Genomic DNA, 20,666 nt, shown 5'->3' with positions numbered 1-20,666 from the left:
TGCATTACTTTGCAAGCTTTTGTGTTCAGATAAATTAACTGAGCCTAAGGGAAGGACCCGAAGGGTCCATAGTGTGGCATTTTTCTGGCATAAGATCACCCCACCAGTTCACCTGGCACAACTTTGTGCCACAGCTGCCTCTCCCCTTGCTCCCATGGCTGTGTGACACTGATAACCATCAGTAGTTGCTACGTGGGAAGTTTGAGCTATCTTCTTTATCGTAACATTATGCAGGCACACAGTGCTAGTGGCAGAGAGGCAGGGAGGGGAGAATTCCAGCTCCTTACCACTTCTGGTTAGCCAGTCATTAAATACAGCCTGGCTTTCTGTGCTGGAAAACATCTAATTTAGGCATGATCCTAAATCTGCAGCCTAGTTTCTGCAGGGCAGGAAAATTCTTCTCTCTGCTGACCTGCAAGATTGGCCGTAATGGGTTGACGTTGGTCACTGCTGTTAATGTGCACTGTATGCATGCTGTGTCTGCTGCTGCTTTTTTTTCTGATGTACTTGCAAAAACACAAAAGCAGCAGGCTAGTTCTCGAGTTCATGGTCCTAATTGGGTAAGGTCTTTTCATAGAAAAGTACAATTATTGGGAAACAGTTGTTAAGCAAAAAAATATTATTGTCCATCACAAGTAAATTACATAGCTTGGTAAAATGTAGGCTGCTGAACAGAGTTGTTTCTGTGAAACTGAGGGGAATGTTCATCCCTTAATTCTGAATTAATTTCTGAGATGAAAGTGTTAATGCCCCACATCTGAAGTACAACTGCACTGTGGTGTCCACATTCTTGCATATAAAGCAAATCCAATTTCAAGGGTTCACAGAGATGTGGCTTTCCCAGTGCTGCAGTGGTATCTGCAGACACTCCCCATTCAGCAACAGTGAGGAACTTTTGGGGTTTAAGTGCAGAGCCAGCTCTCTGTTCTGCGCAGGCCACAGTAGGTAGAGCTGTGGGCTGCAAGGGACAGGAGCATGACTGTGGTTGTGGGGAAGTCAGATGTTCACCTCCTGGGGAATGCAGCGTGGGTACTGTGGCACTTCCTGTGGCTTCTTTACTCATCCCAGCTATCTTTCAGAGAATCTAGCAAGAGGTTTTGGTCTACTTTAACAGATGCTGATAGCAATAAGCACTTATTTAGCTCACTAAAGGCAAGATGGTGCCCCAGCAATACCAGCGAGGCCAGTGCTGTCTGGCAGCCTGGTGGGTGCTGCACCACAGCTGTGCAGTAAAGGGCGAGCATGTTCGTGTGGCCTGCAGGGAGTGCTGCTGTATGGGCCCAGGATGTGTACTCAGGAAGTCACAGAAGCCAGAGGCAAGCGATCAGATGAAGTACCAGTGAGATCTGGAGGCAGCTGGGGCTCTTCTTATGTTGCGCCCTCCAGAAGTGAAACCAGAGTACTCAGCAGCTGGCAGCATCACAGTGCAGCAGCTTGGTGGGACGGGGTTGGAATGTACAGAAACCAGAACTGAGCAAGCAGCAGCGAAGGGCTCTATGAACAGCATGTCTGTATAGATCAAATCGAAGCTTAATGGGGGCAGAGAGGAGTAGGGTCATGCACGCTTAGGAAATTGTGGAAATTACCTGCACACTGTTAAATGAGTGAGTGTAAGGAGGACACCTCTGCACATGCTGTCTGCTCTGGCAAACAAGTGTTTCCAACAGAGAGTGGATTTCAGCCCTGTTGCCCTCTCAGCCAAGCACGCACAATTGCTTTTGATGGAGGGACCTCTTCCCCTTTGATGAAGCCAGAGGCTGAAGAGGGATTCCACCTGTGTCAGCCACTGCCACCAGTGTCCCCTGGAGCCCCTGAGCTCCTTCGGATTTCCCTTTCTCACTCATCCTTCAGCTGCATCTAGCACTGCATGCAAGAGCAGGACACAGCTCTGCCCAGAGATGCTGCTCGGGGCTAGATACCAGCTGTGCGCTGGGGAACGTCTCTCCTTTAGACTGCAAACATGGGACTTAGATGTCCTGAGTCTTCTGGTTTTATGCTCATGTGCTAGTTTGCATCTGGATCAGACTCCTGGTAAGAGCTTGAGAAGCCTTAGGCCTGGATTTAGAGCTTTTGTCTCAAGTGCTGAGTCTGTGGATGTTGCACATTCTTTTGGCACCAGCTGCTTATCAGCAAATCCCTGCCAGAGGTTACAGGGATTTGCTGATCTACCGGCAGAGCTGCTCATGTCTTGCTCTCTCATCCTGCTCTGTCGAAGAGCACAGGTTAGCAAAGCCCAGCCATTTAAGGTATTTAAACTATCTGAGTTTCATTTTGATGGTGATGGGCTGCAGAACAATCATGCCTGTAGCTCTACCAGTGTGTCTTTAGGGTATGAATGCCTGGAACGGGAGTAGCTAGAACCAGTGGAGGACACGACGGCGTTTTTGCTCAACTCAGGTTTCACTGGGGCGAAAGGCGCCCACTGAGCGGTTAAGGTGTGCACAGGGCCACAGCTGGGGTGATCCCCTGTGCCGACAGGGTCTCAGCAGCCCCCTCCGGCTTCCCAGAGCCGGGCAGGCGGTGGGGGAGCCGGGCCCCGGGCAGGCCGCCGGCCCCGGGCAGGCCGCGCTGCCGCCCCCACACGCAGCTGCACCGGCCCGTCCCTCTGCCAGGCGCCGGCCCCTTCGCCCGCGCTCGGCCTCCCCGCCGCAAGGGCGCGGACGGGGCGGCCGCGGGCGGCCCCTCACCGCCAGGCCGCGGAGGGCCCGGAGCCGCCTCTGCCCACCGCGCCGGCGGGGAGTGCGGGCGGCCCGCTCCCTCCCACAGGCCCCGCTCGCACCCCGCGCTGGCCGCTGGGCCGCCCGCAGCCCCGGCCCGGCGGGGAGGAGGCGCCCGCGGAGTTCCCTGTCGGGGCATTGTGGGAAGGCGCGATGCGGCCGCGGCCTCACCTGGCGGGGGCGGGGAGGGGAAGGAGGGCGGGAGGGAGGCGGCCGGCAGCCAGCCGGGCCGGGCCGGCGCCCAGCCTGCCGCCGCCGCCGCCGCACCATGGTAAGTGGGCTGGGGCCGCCGGACTTTGCCGGGGCAGGGCGGGAGCAGCCGCCCCCTGCCCCGCCGGTGCCGCGGAGCCCCCCTCGCCGGGGCCGGCGGCAGCACGGCGGAGCGCAGCTTCCCCGTTCCCCTTAGACCCGCGGGGAGCGGGTTCCGCCGCCCGGGGCTCGGCCGGGGGAGATGCCCCCGCGGGGCCGGCCTGGACGCTGCTTTCCCAAGAGCCCGAGGCAAACAAATGTTTGCGCGCTGCCTGGAAAAGCAAAGTCCCCGCGGAGGTGGGCTCAGACCTGGAGCCGCTCCGCCGTCGGAATACCCCTGCCCTGGCGTGCCCGGGGAAAGGGCAGGTCCAGAAATGGTGCGCCAGCAGCTCCTTTGTGTTTGAGAAAAAGAAACTTGGATTTTTTTGAAAAGCCATGCTGCTGGGATAGTCCGAGTTGGCTTTAAATAGAGGTAAAATGTACTTTGGAAGCTCTATGTCAGCCTGTTAGGGCTGTGCCGGCTGCTCCGAGAATCAGAAATGCCGTCTCCAAGAGGGTTTGAAAAAGATCTGCACCTGTTTTGAGGAAATGAAAGTCATACTCTTTTCCTTTCTGTTTTCTGACCCTTGGGGTGAGCCCGGGTCATGCTGACAGCCTTTCGTAGCCAACCAGGAAAACAAAGCTGTTAGAGGTTTTATAAAGTCTTCCTGTAACTTGAGGAGCTGAGGTTCAAGTCGGCTCCAGTACCTGGAGAAGGATCGAATGTGGTTTCTTACGGATCTGTGTCTTTTGGCTGTCTCTGGGGTCAGAGCGGGGCAGTGCTGGGCAGTGGGTTTTCTTGTGACGGGAGCATTAGGAAGAGCTTTTCACCACGGGTAAGTGGAGAGCTAGGGCAGCAGCCTTGCCTCCAGCTCAGGTGCCTCTGCTCAGCTGCCTGGTCTTGTGGGGGTTGTAGGTACTTAGCTTTGTCATCAAGTAATCCGTCTGTGAGAGTATGTGGGTCTGGTTCTGTTCCTTGTATGTTGTCTATTGGCAACGAGTCTACGTGTGTGACCCGGCTTTATGCCTGGGTAGAGAGTGGCTTGTTTTAGCTTGGAAGGGGGCAGCAGCCCTTCAGGTTAAAGGGTTGACAGGCAGGATCCTGGGAGGGAGCCCTTGGGTTCTCCAGTGCTGTGCTTGGCCGTGGTTTGCTGGGTGGGTTGCTGTAGTTACTCTCGTTTGTTAAGCACCATGACCAATACCCTCAGAATAATGGCTAGATTTTCCCCAAGGAGGACTGCGGGCTCTCAAGCAGTAAGATGGTCAGTGATGCCTCTTAATTGAGAAACCATCTCACTGCTTGATAATTCAGACTTGGGGCAGGTTCTGTGAGCATGCCCGGAGCTGCCGTCTCACACAGTTTGCCTATTGTGTGCATCTGTAATATCAGTTACTGGCAGAGCAGCTGAACAGAAGTAAGCCAACTCCTTCATCAGAGGCCAAGTTCGTCTCTATCCTCAAAGGCAGAGCTATGTTGTTTCTTCTCAGTGGTTTTGCCAGAATGCTAAATATGTGTTAGTCCAGTGTATTTAGAAAGGTGTACCTGTCATTACATTTGCAAATAGAGTATGCACAGTAATGAATTTACAGATTGCAATGCAATCTCCACACCTTAAGTCCCCATATAGATACAGCATTTCTGGTTACACCCCGAAACAGCCCTATGTATCCACTTCCCTCGGGTAAAGCTTGTGTAAACAACTGGAGTTCCTATTTTGCCCTTGAAGGTCAGTAAATATGGGAGCTGATTTCGGGGAAGCTGATCTCAAAACCCTCCCTGATGCACACACTTCACAAATGCTCGTTTTCAAAGCACTCACAGTGGTCCCAGGGGAGCGTTGCATATAATAGTGCTGCTTATTGACAATTTGGAGACTGCTGCATTGATCGTTAGAATTTTATAAGGTGAGTGTACATTCTTACAATTAATTTTTTTTTTCTTTTCTGAGGTCAGTACAAACTGGCATTAGGATATTAACTAGTGCTGTCAGCCTTACCTTATTCTCCTGTTATAGAACCAGTGCTGATGAAAGGATGCTTTTGTCAGGGTACTCTTTTGGCTTAAAATTCCTCTGTCATCCAGTCTCTGTGAAGGGGTTGTTACACTGGGTTACGTGTCAAGAAATAAGGGTTACTGGGTTACAAACCAAGAATAAGCCTTATTCAGGCTCACGAGTGAAGAACTTTTTCAACAGGTCTTTTAAACTCTCTGTAGAGAGATTCCTCCGTAGATCGGTTCCTCCGGTTTGGAATGACATAGTTGTGCTCGCCACCTTTTTTTCTGTTTTGAGGTCTGAATGGAAGGTACTTGAGGTGTCTTAGCAAAACAGTTGTTTCAATTGTTTGCTCTGTTGCAGATTTCCAATGAAGTTTCAGGGAAGAGTGTTTAGCAAAGCTAACTTCACATCCCGTTGAGAAAGACAGCTTTTCTGCCTGGCTGCTACTTTGTGACATGTTAAAAAAACCTCCAAAACTCTAGAAAAGAGGCTAAATTGTGCTCCCTGACATATATGGGTGCAGCAAAGAAACATGAATCCTGAAGGATTGCTGTTTCAACAAAGTCAAATAGCAGGGAGAGAGAAGAGAAAATTACTAGTTTTCCCAAGGACAGGCGTTGCTTAGTGTTTCAGCTATAAGTGTTGCAACACCTTGATCCTACTGTCACCTCGGTATTATCAGTATTACGTTCATGACAGCACACAGCTCTGCATGTGTAGCTTTGAGTGCAGAATTGGTGCCTGCATAGCAAAGGGTCAGCTTCCCTCCTATCTGTGCTGCTCATCAGTACAATGGGAAAAATTAGTACTTGTGGGCATGATCTGAAACCTTGGAGAAAAATCAAAAGAATCCCACTGAGCACAGAGGAGCTAAAAATGTACTTGGCGTGAATAGAAAAGGAGTTGGCAAGCACTGTTTCCACTTAGCAAGACATTTGATACCAGCCACTGATCTAGAAGCTTGGGTGGCAATATTAGTTGAAGTGACTGCAGCTTGTCTGGTGTTTGGAAAGGAACTCTCAGCTATTCTGAATATTGACCTCACGAACAGTTTTAATGCCCTTTATTGTTAAAATAGACACAGATCTGCCAAAAATGTTTTCAGTGCTGCACAGAATTTACTATCTACAGTTTGAAGAATACCTGTTTTTTTCCACTCTGTGATACAGTTGTGTATTGGCCTGGCAAAGACAATGAACTTTGCCTCTAGACATTTACCTCTGAAAGACAAGAAGGGTGGCAGATTAGAATAAATGAGGGAAGGAGAGAGAATTAAAAATAAATGATTCTTATTGTTTGAGACAGCTTCTACATGGGAAGAAAAAAAAAAGTCCATGTGGTATTTCTTTGTTTATTTATCTTGTAGTGAACTATTACTGTGGGAGTAGATAATGGTAATGAAATGGCTTCCTTTAAGAAGATCCTGAGTAGATAGACTTTTCAGCTTGGAATGAGATGACTTCAGGGGAAGTGATAGAAATGCATGAAATCATGAATGCTATAAAGAATGGTTGCTACAAGAAGGGTCAGGTTACATCCTGTGAAACTTTTATACACTAAATGTAAAGAAAACAAAAGAGCCTACTTTCACACAGTGTAGATGAATGTTTTAATCCACTGCCAAGGGTGCTGTGGGTATCCTAGTAGTTAGGCAGTTCATAGAGGATGGCTCCACAGGTGGGTTGTTTGGATCCAGTTTCTGGCCCTGAATCCTTAAACCTGTTATTCCTGGAGACAGGACTACCAGAATGATTTTACGCATGCCCTGTTACTTATATTCTCCCCTTCTGGAAGCTGCTCAGATCAGAGTACTGCTCAGGGGGTGTTCCATAATCTGGTATTCAGTTACTCCCTGACATTCAGTTGAACTCTTGAATACTATTTTGTGGGATTTCCTAAGAAAAATGTGTTTTAGGATTCTTCTCAGGAAGTCTGTAATCTCTGACTGTTGATGTGGTCCTCTTCCAGTTTTGAATGTTCTGTCTCTAGTACTTGCTATCATTACAGGCTGTCACAGTTGCACTAGAGACTGCTTTGGCCTGGCTGGCTATGCAGCAATTGCAGTGCACACTTTACTGTCTCTGGGTAATAAGCTTATTTCTGGAAAGCAAAAGAAATGTTATGGTAGACCATCTGCTGGTTCTTTAAGTCATGTTTTAATATTTTTACTCATAAATAAGGAAACTGTAGGCATGTCTCAGAGGCCGGAGTTACTAGGATGTTGAGTGTCTGCAGGGCTTTGGAGAAAGCCATGGCATCTGGGGTAGGCAAATGCAGGAAGAGGGCTGGAGGGGTAATGGGAAGCCAGGGCTTTGAGGAGGCAAGAAAATGCTGCCAAGCATGTGGACCATGTATTCTGTATCTTTACTTGAATTACTTCAAAATCCATGCTTTATAAACCATCCCATAGATGTTCTGCGTTCGGAAGGTATCAGAAGCAAAGGGACAAAGTGATGAAAGTACTGAGGAAACTGATGAGTCAGGGAGAGCAGGTGTAGAGCTGCTATTCCCCAAAGTACTTAGAAGATTTATGCTTCATCATATACATCAGGTATGTATGTGAGACAATTGTAATCTTTCCAGTGATGCCTAAATTAAAAGCTGTACTGCTCCTGTAAAAAGAATTATTTCTGTATCACATGTGCACAGCTACTAATCACCATCCCTGCCCATTCATTTCCCTACTGTTCTATTCCTACAGGCTGTCATCTGCATTTACTTCGCTGCTTTGGGTGTATGCTTTCTTGAGTGGCCACCCATGGCCTTTGCATTTTTGCAGATGTTGCAGTTCAGAGAGGTGCAAGATTCAGTAATGCATAAATGGTATTTCATTTGTGAGTAGGAATATGGCGTGCAGAGTCACTGGGGTAGGATAGGAAAATAAAATTTACATTTCTGTGTTTGAAGGCAAGCTTGACATGACATGCCTTTTTGACCAGACATGTCTTTCTGGCCTAGTCTGTTCTGAATTAATATCACAGACATAATCCCAGGTATTCTATGAACCAGTCTTCTCTAATATGCTGAATTTGTGTAGGATGTCCATCTGTTATCCTCTGTTCAGACCTGAGAAGAGAGGGCATTGAAATCCCTCTTCACCAGCTAGTAAATGCCTGTTGTTGCCTTGCTGCTTGCATTGGAGCTTGAAGGTAGTTTTGCTCAGACACTTGCAGTTCTCGATGGCTTGTTAACCAGTGCAGGGACTCCTCCTGTGTGGTCATCGTCCTCTGCTTGGTCCCCTGAGGTTGGTGATAGACACAAACCACAAAGGAATGAGAAAATGGAATAATTTTTGCTTGAGGAAAATGCAGAAGTCTACCATGTTGTTCCTTTGGCTGCATGCTGGAAGGAGAACGAGTGAAGTGAAGTGTTGGGTGAGTGTCTGCCTGTCTGCTCTAAGCTCTAGAAAAGCCATGGGAATGGCTGCATGAAACTCTCACAATTCAGGAGACAGCGATGGGGAATGACCAACACCACGGGCATTTCCTTTCCTTCCAAGTCTCATGACAAGACCCAGATGAATAGCAGAATTAATTTTTGGTCCACTTTGTCATTCTGGAGGCTAAGTTTTGGGCCGACATAAAGCATTTTGTGAAATCCTGTGCTCTAGCCCATCCTTCTGTAAATAATGGTTGCTTCTTTTATGTTTAAGTTATGAAATCCATGTCATTTTTTTTACCTTATTGAAAAAATGCCATTTTAAAGAGGAAAATTAAGAATATCTCTATTGAAAAATGCCTAAATGAAATTCTTTGGTGTTTCCAAAAAATTGCTCCCGTGCTCTTTCAGAGTCATTCAGAACTGTGATCCTAACTCACGTGTATCTTTGGTCCTTCCAGAGCTCAGGTTTTCTGTGAGTGACTGTTGGGAGCTGGAGGAATGGGTGAGAGGCTGCTGCAGACCTGCAGTGTTCTGCTCCATGGGGCACAGATGTCCTGGGCTGAAGCACTGTCAGCTGGCTGAGGAGCTGGGGAAACTCCTCACCTTCTGGTGTGCCTGCCCTGTTCCAGAGCAAAGCTTTTTAACTTTGCTTCTTGAAAGGTCAGAGGCAAGGGGAGGGCACTGCAGTGGTAGGGCTTTGCAAATACCTGATAAGACAAACGAAAGGAGAATAAAAGAGGCTGCTCCTTTTGCCAGAGTCCATTGAGCTAGATTTTCAAGGAACAGTCTGGGAAAATGGCTTCTTGTGACTGTAAAGTACATTGGGACTATAATGAATTAGAGGTATCTCTTGGCAGCGTGTTTAGCCCCTCTCCTGGTCTCTTCCTTATAGTAACCTAATGAAGATTTCCACTGCCTCCCAAATATGTATTATCAAATAAAAATACCTCTGAGAGCCCAGCCCAGGAGGCAGAAGGGATGTGATTACCTAGTTAATAGTTGTTCTGAATGTCTTCAATTTGTGCCGCTTTCTGTCCCCAGAGCTGAGACTGAAGATGTGAGTGCTGTCTCTCTGGTTCACATGGCTGTAGTGCAGTCACAGACCTGCCCTCAAATTACAGAGTTTGAGGCAGGTTTTAAACAGACCCCTGGATCTCTTCTTGCTTATCGCCTAGAAATTGGAGGAATTAAAAAGTACTGATTTAAGAAAACTGAGAATAATTATCCTCTGTAAAAACTGGATGTCATTGCCTGCATCTGCATCTTAGGAGCTATCTTGGAAAGCTGTGCAGTCTCCTCTCCGGAGAGGTGCTGGAAACCCAGCTTCACTGTTGGTGGAACCTGCAGCTGCCTGTGAGGAGGAGGCACAAGGATGCCTGTACTGAGGGAGGACGTTGAAGGAATGCTGCTGGTTTAAGAGAAATGAGCCAAGGTCAGGAGGACTAAACCTGCTGGAAGCAGTGATAAGCAGGAGCAGGGCTGGAGTGAGCTTGTGGGGCACTATGACTTCCTTGAGCTTTATTTTTTGATTCTTAGGTAGAGATCAAAAGTGAGGAGCTTCGAGATGGTTTTGGTTCAGAACGTGAGCTCAGCTATACTGTTTTGATCATAGTTTTATTTAATTCAGGTGAGGCTATCAAGAAGGTTGTTGGCTGGATCAATACTGTACGGTGTAAATATCCTTTAAATGCTAGTATGCTTGTCTATTTAAAATCTTCAGTAATAAGATAAGGGTGACTTCTGCATCATGAAAAGCATAAAATCAATGTGTAACTATAGTCACGTGTGCCTGTAATGATCTGGCACAGCTTTTATTGCATGGACTTTGGATGTATTGTTTAGGGGAAATTGTTCAGAAATGTTCCTAATAGAGATTAAGCGTGAAAGAATTTGTGCCAGTTGGGCAGCAATACACTACTTCAGTATTATTGTGTTGCTGTTTTTTCACTTACTTTCTGTTTTCTTATTTGCTTTTATCATACAGACTAAATATGTATTTTAAATCTTAAAGATGGGATTCTACTGTATTTAACAGACATATGTCAGCTTCTGCTCTGCTGTGAATAAAAGTTGTAGTAACAGAATATACAAGTAAGGAAATTAATATTTTTAATAAAGTAGCCTGGTTTGGATTTTACTTACTGGTTTAAAAGTCCCTAAAACCCCAGAGTGTATGTATTAAAGGTCAGTAGCCAGATGGGGACTTCGTGCAGCAGCAGAATGCCAAAATACATATACTTGTGTTATTAATCTGTCTCTTTTTGATCTGGCTAGATTATTAATACGTTAGGTCAGTAGTTGTCCATTCAGTATGTCTTTCTCATTTCATCCTAAATGCCTGGCATCCCAAATCATCTGTGTGCTCACAGTATAGCTGTTCATTTGCTTTGTAAAAATTTCAGTATTTACTTCTCTCCCTCCAAAAAAAACACTAAACAAAGCAAATAGTAAAAATAATTTTTTATTCTTAAAATGTTTTGGAGGAAAAAAAAAATCGGCTAATGGCTGAAATAATTTGGATGCTCATGCTTTTTAAAAGAAACAATTTAATGAAAGTAGGTTTTGTTCATTTTCAGATGTGATGTAAAAATAAATACTAATAAAAAAATTCTGGACAGCTATGTACAGAAATACATTCTTTCATATCAGAGGAAAGAATGAAAGATTGTGAAAGATAAGCAGAATATTGATTCAACTAGACTAAAACAGTGTCAGAAGACCAAGACCGACTTCAAGGGAGTCAGAATAAGTAAAAGAGAACTTTATGATAAAAAGTCGCTTCCTCTCCACCAGGTACAGCCAGTCAGTCTGGTTTTCCCCAGGCTCCTGTCAGCAGCTGTTGCCATCTCAACAGCCAAGGTGTGGCTTTTTTCATCCCACTTCCCTTTTTATGTGGTCCATGAGTTTTTCTTTATTAGCATGCCATATATTGCCTGTTGTGCTACTGGCAGCAGTAGGCTTAAATGGAAAGTTTTTAAGGAAAAGTTAAGAGTTTCTGAGTTCTGCCAAGCTGTCTGGTTTAGGATAGTAGTTCCTAAATTACAAATTTTAGTTAACCGGTTAATTTCAGGAATCTTTCTGTTTTATAAAGGTGACTTTGTTTTGGGAGGGCTCTTAACCGGATTTGCGAAGGTTACAGCTGAAGCAGTAACCCAGTGCTGCTGGAGTGGCTCAGCTGCTTAGCTGAGCAAATCCTTGCCCAAACCAAGCACCCAGGAAAGAGAAGGATGCTTGCTTTTTGTAGCCTTCCAGCCGCCATCTCCTCTTCTTCATTCCCTCCCCTTAGGCTCCTTGGAGTCCTCCCGTTTCCCTGTCCTCTCCCACCGAGGGACTGGAGCAGCCAGATTGTCACAGAACAGGTTTGAAACAAGTTGGCAAACTTGACACAGGTTGAATTACAGGAGGAGGAGAAGCATTTCTAGTGCACATTCTTCTCACAGTGGAGTGAATTAGAGCATTGACCTCTAGAGTTCACCTCGCAGGAAGAAATGTGTCATCTTATACATGTTTATGTCATTGGACAGTAAATTGGAGAAATGACCCTGGGAGTCAGGAAAGCCACTTTGTCTGCCTGTATTGTCATCTTTATTTGATATCCATACAGGTGGTTTGTTCTGTATGTAACAGAATATAGTCTGGAGTCCTTTAGGCAGTCATAGTAAACATTGCAGTACAGATTATGTTAGGTTTTCAAAACTTTGTAAAAACAACAAATGCTCTGAGTTTGAAACCAGTGAGCCAGCTGTGAAGTGTTTGATCAGTCTGGAGTGTGAAATGGCCAAACACTGGGGAAGGCTGCACCAAAGGGGACCTTCAGTCTTGGCAGGGAACAGTTCAGGAGACAAGCTTGGGTGAGCTGCTTATCAGATCATGACAGCCCATTAGCAAAAGGACGGAAAGGTCTCCCAAGGAAGGTGGAAAAAAATCAGTGTGCATTAGTTTTATGTATTTCTCTTAACATTTACTGTTTGTGAACATGTAAACCTTCAGTATTTTGCATTTTCGATGTCTGTTCTATTTATTGTTAAATTATTTCATATCAAAATCTAACATTTTTTGTTGTTAAGGGTGTTGTTTGTTATCCTGGTACAGTTTTGTAGATCTCAATAAAACAGAAGGCCCTGTAACTTTCTGTCCAGTTATGTAACTTACAGCTGCAGTTGATTCAGAGATGCATGAGAAGGGATAGAGTTCAGGTTTAGAAATCTGGTTTAAATGCTTGATTTAAAAAACACAACTATTTTTCCAACTAGAAAATAATGGCCTACAAATATAAAATGCAGTCATTTAGGCTACTTACTGACGTTTATGGAGATCATTTTGCACAGTGCTTGAGGTGGTTGGGTATGATTCAGTAAAACAAGCTAATAAAATTACACTCGGCTCCCAGACCAAAGCTTGTCTCCTACAGATTCCACATGTGAAGGCAGCCAGTGCTCTCATGGGAACTGTACTCCTCATCCCGACCCACTCAGGCTTGGACCTAAAAATTCCCTCTGGTGTTGCCTTTGGGTCTGGTGATTGTTAGTCAGAGCCAGCACCCCAGAATGGTAGGAGAAGGGAATCAAGCACCCTGTTCCAGTGGTATTTTTCTTGAAGCACGTAATTTGCCTTTGTTTTCCTCTGGAATTAGAATTTATGAAGATGCAGGATAATCTACCTCTGTTTGTAGTTTGGCTGCTGAAAACCAACCCAAAATTCCTTAATCAACATCTGTCTTGCCATTAGCACTATAGGAAAGCAGCTATGTTTTCACAGTTAAGGAGCAAGGAACAGATGAGCTGCTAGGTTTGTGTTTGTGCAGTACTTCAACATTTCCATGTTTATTGATGCATCAAAATCTTTCTAGTGAGCTGTATGAACAGAACTATGAGACCGAGGAATGTGTTGTATCATGTCAGTGTAGCTGGGCAGAGCAAAGCTCAACTGAACAAGGCAAGGTCTGTAGCAATTGGATGCTTACGTGTACAAGAATTAAGCCATTTAACTTAATGAATCTGTAGTAGTATTTACCTCCTAGAGAGTTCACCAGATTGGACTTTAGAAATTAGAAAAAGGAAGAAGAGTCAAAAGAGAAAAAGAAAACCCTGCAGTATTTTCTAAATTCCTGCAACTTTCTGACATGTTATTTTGTTCTGGGAGCTCTCAGCTGGCCAGTCATACATACCTAGGCTTGAGGGTACACTGTTTTGCTGCAGACTGTAAAATTAGAAATAGACTACAGTAAAGGCTCTTATCTATTTTCTAGCTGTATTTATTTCTATAATAGTAAAATTTCCTTATGAGGTATGGAGTTACATTCTATATATGAAACAGCGTGGGATGGAAGACCCAAAAGATAAGATTTTTGAAGATTGTGTATGAGCCTTGATGTGTTTAAGAGCATTAATGGATATTTTCTGACTGCAAAGAATGTTGCCTCAGCTCATGAAAGTGGTGTTGAAACATCAACTACATCTTTATAAGAAACAGTGCAGTTTTCAAAGCTTTTAAATGGAGAGCAGCACACTTCCCTATGGGTGAAGCATAACATCCTGAAGTAAACTAATCAGCAGAAAATAGTGGTAATATTCACAGTAATTCCCTGGGTTGCTGGTGTTTAACCTTTTAGAGGTTGCCCTCCTGGAGATCCATGGCACTCAGATTTAAGGTCTATTGGGTCCAACAGCTAAACCTAAACCAGAATACTCTTTCATTATCTTTCCCTATTGAAGCACTGCAGGCAAATATATTCCAGAGGATGTCTCCAGCATGATCTTGTTATGCTGAACATGCTGTCAGCTTTTGATAGAGATTCATTGACTAATTCCCTGCTTCTCAATCGAATCTGATCATCCTCTCCTATCTGATTCATCGTATTTTTAGAAATTTGTTTATCAGATAGCTGCTACCTGTGCCTGATTGCTTTTAAATGGACACCCGCTGACCTGCAGCTCTTACCTTCAGAAGCTCTACGCTTTGCTTTTTGAAGTGCACTCATCTTTACAAAGGCTTTGGAGTTTATGTGCTGTGCAGCAAGCAAAATAGTCTTGCATTCATCCAGCTCGTCTCAGTGGACAAGTTTATGGCCAGGCAGTACTGTCCCCTCACCTGCTGAGGAGTAACCCTGACAGCTGGAATATTACCATGTCAAAACCTGGTTGGTAATATGAACATAGAAAAGCAAGAACATGGTGCTTTGATCTTCACTATAATCAGTCCATGTATACTGCCAGCAGCATAATTGTTTTTATTTAGCAAGCTCATCTGGAGAGTATTACAGAACTCAGCACAAGGCAGCTACAAAATCCTTTAATTTTATCAAGCACATTAGACTAATGATGGCAAAAGCCATTATTTCCAGCAGTAGATCCTGCCACAGGCACATATGAATAAAACAGTCCACCTTTTCCTAAAATGATCCCACATTTGAAGTCTTTCTCAATATAGTCAGAACTCTTATCTCTGGATTACTCAACAGCTATGTGACTTAATAGCTAGAGAATGGTTCTGAATGATGAATGAATGTTTTGTTTAAAATTTAGTGGCTTTTTTTTTTTTTTTAACATAGAAGCTTCCCTGGTGCACTTCTCTGCTTGGACTTCACCAGAGGTTTTGTAGAATAATTTTGTCTTCAAAGAAATCTGCATTGTGATCTTGATAGTAATTGTGAACATTAACTTTCATCCTGACTGTGGAGATGGCATGATGGGGAAGTAAAGGTACAGCAATAAGCTGGAATGGAAAGCAAGAAGGAGAAGGAACTAGGCTGTAGATTGAGAAGCTATAGGGAAGGATAAGGCTAGGCTAATGGGAACGGGGTGTGGCAAGGGACCTGACAGCTCTTCTGTTGGGAGTTTGCAAGGATTGGAGCAAGTGAGGGAAATGAGGCTCCTGTGCTTCTGTCTGGTCCTCCCAGCGTCAGGGGAAGCCTTATCTCTGCATGGGCAAGTGACAGGGTGCCTGTCATCATACACGTGGCTGTGACTATGGTTAGACATCCTTCTGCCTGGCCTCTGAGCGTTGGCACTGGTGAGAAAAGCAGTGGCGATGTCTGTCAAGAACAGGGCACTTCACAGTGTCTTCCGCCACTGGAAGCATCTCTATGTCTGCTAGGTTTGGGGATTTTTTCCATTTAGCAGAAGACATCCCACTGAGATGTCATCCTCATATAGATTTCCTGCATTCTTAAAACCATTTCTGTGCTGTGGGTAGATGACTTGCTGTACTGCTTAAAGACTTAATATGGTCAGTTATTTTAATCTGCTAATAAAAGTATTTGTATATATGTGAATTAATACTTTTCTCTAAGGCCTACTGGCATTTAGAAGCTGGTACTTCTGTATTTCAGTAATAAATAATAATAATAATGATGAAAAAATCACAGGTCAACCTATGTAAAATTATGACCGGCTTTAAAATTGAAATTTTAAAAGAGTGTAGGTATTGTGCTTTATGTAACATAGTATCCTTGGTCACTGAGGTCTGTCCTTTGTCATCAAGGTTATCTGTGTTTTAAAATCTGGTGATTTCTTTAGTAAAACTAGTCAAGCTCCCTTTCCAAAGTAGTTGGTTTCTCTGCTCCTCATAGCCCCTTATAAGGAACATTCTGCTTTGTTTGTGACCTGAAAATACTGCAACATCAGAATTGTTAATGGTTATGATTGCTATCTAGGTATTCATATTTGTGCCACACTGCATCCTTGATCTCCCTAGCCCTGTTGTATGTAAGTCTTTATTACCTTCACTAAGGTGTCTTAACCTTGCTGAAGGAGGGGCTGGGGCCCTCTTCTCACCACTGCAAAGTGGTGATGCTCCTCCTGTTCCTCAGGGAAGTGGCAGAATAGGAAGCAAGTCTGCTGTTTGCAGAAGGTAAAGGAGGATGGGTGGGGAAGGATGCAAAGGGGTTGCACAGGGGGAAGTCCCACAGGGAGGGGAGAGCTGCCAGGGGATGAAACAAGAGGGGGAAGGGATCTCTGCTCCCGTGCTCATCTTCCCCCATACCTCACTGATGCTGCATCCAAACGTCATACCAGGGCTGGAGATGCCTTCCCTAACAGCTCACGGATTTCCAGCATCAGGCAGGGGAATGCTTTTCTCTGGTGTTAACCATGTTGTTTTGTTTACTTTAGATACACTTTATACTGCTGTTCAGTCGGCAGGGGAAATTAAGGCTTCAGAAATGGTATACGACGCTACCTGATAAAGAGAAGAAAAAGATCATTCGAGAAATTGTTCAGATTATTTTATCTCGCAATCAAAAAACAAGTAGTTTTGTTGACTGGAAAGACCTCAAGCTTGTTTACAAAAGGTGTGAGTAATTTTATTAGAACATGTAATTACTATTCATATAAGTAACACGTGCTAGAAGAGGAAAAATAAAGGCTCACTGTAAGAAAAATAGCAAACAAAACCCTAAGTGCTAGACTAAGCTAGTAGGATTGCCACATCCGCAGTCTGACTGTGTATAACAGCACAGTGTCCCTGGATAAATTGGCAGGGTAAATTATGGGTGAAAAATACTTTTGCAGTCTGTCAAATGAGAAAAATGGGAGTAACCTAATAAGTATTAGTGGCTGAAATTCTGTTAGAAAGCTTTAGGCTTCACTGCTCCTTCTAATTCCCCAAGGTAGCCTGCTGAGATGTGTGCTGGGCTTTATCAGGCTCTTCAGGAGGTTGCAGGAACTGTTCTGGGGCATGTTCAACATTTTGTCGAATTTTGTCTTTGAAATATTTGTTGCTCTGGAAAGTTTTCATTCCCATTTCCTTTTCTAAACAAATCACTGGTCCCCAATTACACTATGCTTAGCATTAACTGCCTGTTAATTCTTGTAAAGTTGTGGCAAACAAAAGTAGCCTTAAGGTAGAGCATACTGTACAAATTAAGCAGCATCTCCCATATAGCAAAAATTGAGTTCCGTGCTGTGAAGGGATGGATGTAAACATCTGACTAGATGTGACATGTTGGGCCTCTAGCTACAGCACCAGAGAATTGAGGTAGATCATTACACCCATCTTGGGTTGATTTAAACACGAAGTTTTGCTGAAAGTTAGTTATGAAGACTGTTTGGTCCCAAGCAGTTTCATGCTTTCTGGACCTATGTAAAACACTGTCATTTGATAACCAGTAGGCTTGCTGAGTTGTAACTCCTTCCACCTTTATTTTTGCCTTTATTTTTTTTAATAAAGAGCGGTAACTCATTCTATAGTTTACTTAACCCCACTTACTGTAGTGTTATTGCAGCAGGTGAGTGAGACCTTAAAGTACTACTGATTTACTGTTTTAAGACCAGTGTTGGAGGTATCCCACTTTGCCAAGGGTAGAGTTTGTTTTTCTAACTAAATTAATGATTTGTTTAAATTACCTATCTTTTAAGTGTTCTCTGGGACACTGTAAGAATGAAAAAAAAAATTATTTTAGAGACCAGATAGACATTAACTGTCATTTGCATAATTTATAAGAGACAAGCAGAGCACTGAGGATCCAGCTGGTCACTCTTATGTTTTTGCCTTTGTTTCCCTAGGTATGCTAGTTTGTATTTCTGTTGTGCAATAGACGACCAGGATAACGAACTCCTGACACTAGAGGTCGTCCATCGATATGTAGAGCTTCTGGACAGATACTTTGGAAATGTAGGTTTCACTTTCTTCCATGAACCACGTTCCTGGCTATTTGATAATCAGTTATCTGAAGCTGTTTTGCTTCATGTTTTCATTTGCACTACTTACCCTGTAGACTCTCTCAATCCAGAGTGAAATTATTTTTTTTAGTATTTTATAGAATAGTGCCGAAAATATCATAAGATTATTTTTCCATCCTTTCTTCCCACCGCCCCCCAATTAATCTTGATGCTTTGTATGTCTGTCTTGGAATAGAATTTGAGGGGAAAGCTTGAGGAAAACTACTTAGGAAAACCCTGGGTGACAGTAATTTAATTCTCTCTCCTGATTATCTTCAGATACACTGGTTTTGTTTGTTTCATAATATTGTGTAATAATTAAGAATAATAATATAATATAAAGAGGAAAAAGATGGTAGTGTTTTTTTGAAAAAAAGACCTGAAGAAGGTCCAAATAAGTCTTTCAGTAAGTGTTTAAAGACTGCGAGAGACCCATCTTTTCTATGAATATTTTTGAAATTATTACCCCCATCTTAATTAATGTCTTATTTAAATCACTGTGCCATGACTCATGTTTGTACTGCCTCAAAACTAAAAAGCAGTTGGTGACTGTAAGGTCACTAGGACAAGGAATTTGTCTTGCTCAGTGAAACTGCACGAATGTATGTAACTCATAATACAAGTGCTGTATAAGACTATTGTAAAGTTAGTAGGCTAGGAAGTCAGCTTTGTTATCTGAGAACCAGTATGAATGTAGTGTATTAGATAAAACAGGTTGTAAGTTTAGGCTATATATGTGAACAGAGTATGTGCAGAAGTTGCGATATTACATAATATGCAGTATCTTTCTTCACCCTGCTACCTGCCACAAGAGTGCATATATTGAATGCATTTGATCATCTTCACAAATTTGGCCCAGTAGTGCTTATAATGCTGTAGGTGTTATTTAAATGTGGGGTGTCCTTTTCTTCTGGCAGGTGTGCGAGCTGGATATTATCTTTAATTTTGAAAAAGCTTATTTTATTCTTGATGAGTTTATAATTGGTGGAGAAGTACAAGAAACTTCAAAGAGGTCTGCAGTGAAAGCCATAGAAGACTCTGACATGTTGCAGGAGGTAAGGCAGAAGAAGACAAGAGGTAAACACCTCATCTTCCTACATGTTTCTTGCAGGACAGGAGCTTAAAATACAGCTAAGCACTTCTGGTACTTAATTATCGAAATGTGTCTTATGTTCAGTTTCCACAGGTACAACAGTGCAGTTAAGGTAGCAGTCACATGCTAGAGTTTCTTGGATATTATGTTAAGAAATAGTTTAAGACATATCTAAGATATTTATATAATATAAGAACATGATCTAAAATTTTATGTATACATGTATATATATAAATACAGAAAAAACCCTCTTTCACTAATGCATTAGAAACAGATGACCTACTATTAACATTTAAAATTGGAAAGAGTATGTGATGGCGAACTCCACATTCATTCATAAACACCTGTGTAGTTTTTCTGGAGGGCACAGATATGTAACCTTTATTCAGAGCCCTGCAGGAATTCTGTCCTGTAACTTGTACCACTGAGCCAGGAATGGCAAAAGCAGTTGAATGTGATGGATTTACTTCATTTTTTTTCTAGGTGGTGAAGGATCCATTGTAATACTGAAGGAAACAGCACACTGGTAGAACTAGTTAGGGACACACTGTGCAAGTCGAACAGTTTTTCACAGTTGTCTGGCATTTGCGCATGAAACTAAGCCAGCTATGTAAAAAGACCAGCTAGATATGATGAGTTTAGCCACAACAGGGGTATGTCGTGATTTGAAGATCAGATTCTAAAATGCTGTTAAAGGTTTTTAAAGCAGAATTATTTCTACATTTTAATTAATGCGATCTAATTCCATGTGTACCTACAAGGGTCTTCAAAGAGGACAAGAGGGTTTGTTTGAATATCACTGTACCACTCCGTAATGCATCAGTTGTTTCTCTCTTTTTATTTTTTCTTCCAGACAGTGGAAGAGTACATGAACAAGCCTGCATTTTAATGTTAAAACTACCTGGAGAGAGAACTGCTGTATGCACCTGTAAAATGCGCTTCCTGAAATTGCTTCCCAATGTGCCAGATCCTCAGAGAGATACCAAAAAACAATAACTAAAGGGGTTTGTTTGTATAATGGTGAAGATGAAGGTCAGCTAATGTAGCACAGGGTTTAACAATTCTGTACTCGCATTACTCTGCATATGAGTTTCTCAGAGTTGTTATTACCCTTGATCAAGTTTCTCTTCTTGCTGGACTAAACACTTGTTTTGTACCATGTCTTTTAGCTACGGGTTTTGTCATCATAAAATGTTACTCTAACAGTACTTTGAAGAGGTATTTTTTACTAGTTTTGGTCCACTGCTGACCGTATGACTCTACTTTTGTACAAATGTCCATTATTTTGAATGTAATGATTATTCTGCTCTAATAATAATCTTTTTTCTAAAAGCCAAATTTTTGTGGGCCCTGATTTCACAAGGTTGTTTTCTTGAAAAGATTAACCTATCTAGTATAGGAAGAAATATGCTCCTCTTGGACCAGCCCCTTTCTTTTACTATCTTCCTCCTATTTTCCCCTCTGGTCTGCTGATAAGACTGCTCCACACCTCCGTTTAATCTGGAAGACTGTTCTGACTCAAGGTAGACTT

The 20,666-nt window shown here is 43.2% G+C and overlaps 1 protein-coding gene across 3 annotated transcripts; it reads left to right on the top strand.

Moving 5' to 3' along the window:
* The first annotated feature begins 2,922 nt into the window (after positions 1–2,922).
* Positions 2,923–20,464, top strand: AP1S3 (adaptor related protein complex 1 subunit sigma 3). Of its 3 annotated transcripts, none has more exons than XM_074912152.1 (5): positions 2,923–2,988; positions 16,495–16,673; positions 17,887–17,995; positions 18,960–19,097; positions 19,989–20,464. In XM_074912152.1, exons 1-5 carry the CDS (start codon positions 2,986–2,988, stop codon positions 20,022–20,024), a joined length of 465 nt encoding a protein of 154 aa, XP_074768253.1. In that variant the 5' UTR covers positions 2,923–2,985; the 3' UTR covers positions 20,025–20,464. The 3 variants fall into 3 exon arrangements, with proteins under 3 accessions (XP_074768253.1, XP_074768252.1, XP_074768250.1); XM_074912151.1 differs by lacking the exon at positions 2,923–2,988 and adding an exon at positions 7,530–7,553; XM_074912149.1 differs by lacking the exon at positions 2,923–2,988 and adding an exon at positions 14,386–14,463.
* Positions 20,465–20,666: the final 202 nt, after the last annotated feature.

The sequence above is a fragment of the Athene noctua genome, chromosome 8 (assembly GCF_965140245.1).
Source record: "Athene noctua chromosome 8, bAthNoc1.hap1.1, whole genome shotgun sequence".
Lineage (NCBI taxonomy): Eukaryota > Metazoa > Chordata > Aves > Strigiformes > Strigidae > Athene > Athene noctua.
This window is presented reverse-complemented; position numbering and strand designations above follow the sequence as displayed.

What these genes read in the sequence shown, in the direction of transcription:
- AP1S3 (XM_074912149.1), top strand. Translation starts at nt 14,386, where the DNA reads ATGTGCTGTGCAGCAAGCAAAATAGTCTTGCATTCATCCAGCTCGTCT. An exon ending in GTTTATGGCCAGGCAGTACT is followed by an intron (nt 14,464 to 16,494) that starts GTCCCCTCACCT and finishes TGTTTACTTTAG; the next exon opens with ATACACTTTATACTGCTGTT. An exon ending in CTCAAGCTTGTTTACAAAAG is followed by an intron (nt 16,674 to 17,886) that starts GTGTGAGTAATT and finishes TTGTTTCCCTAG; the next exon opens with GTATGCTAGTTTGTATTTCT.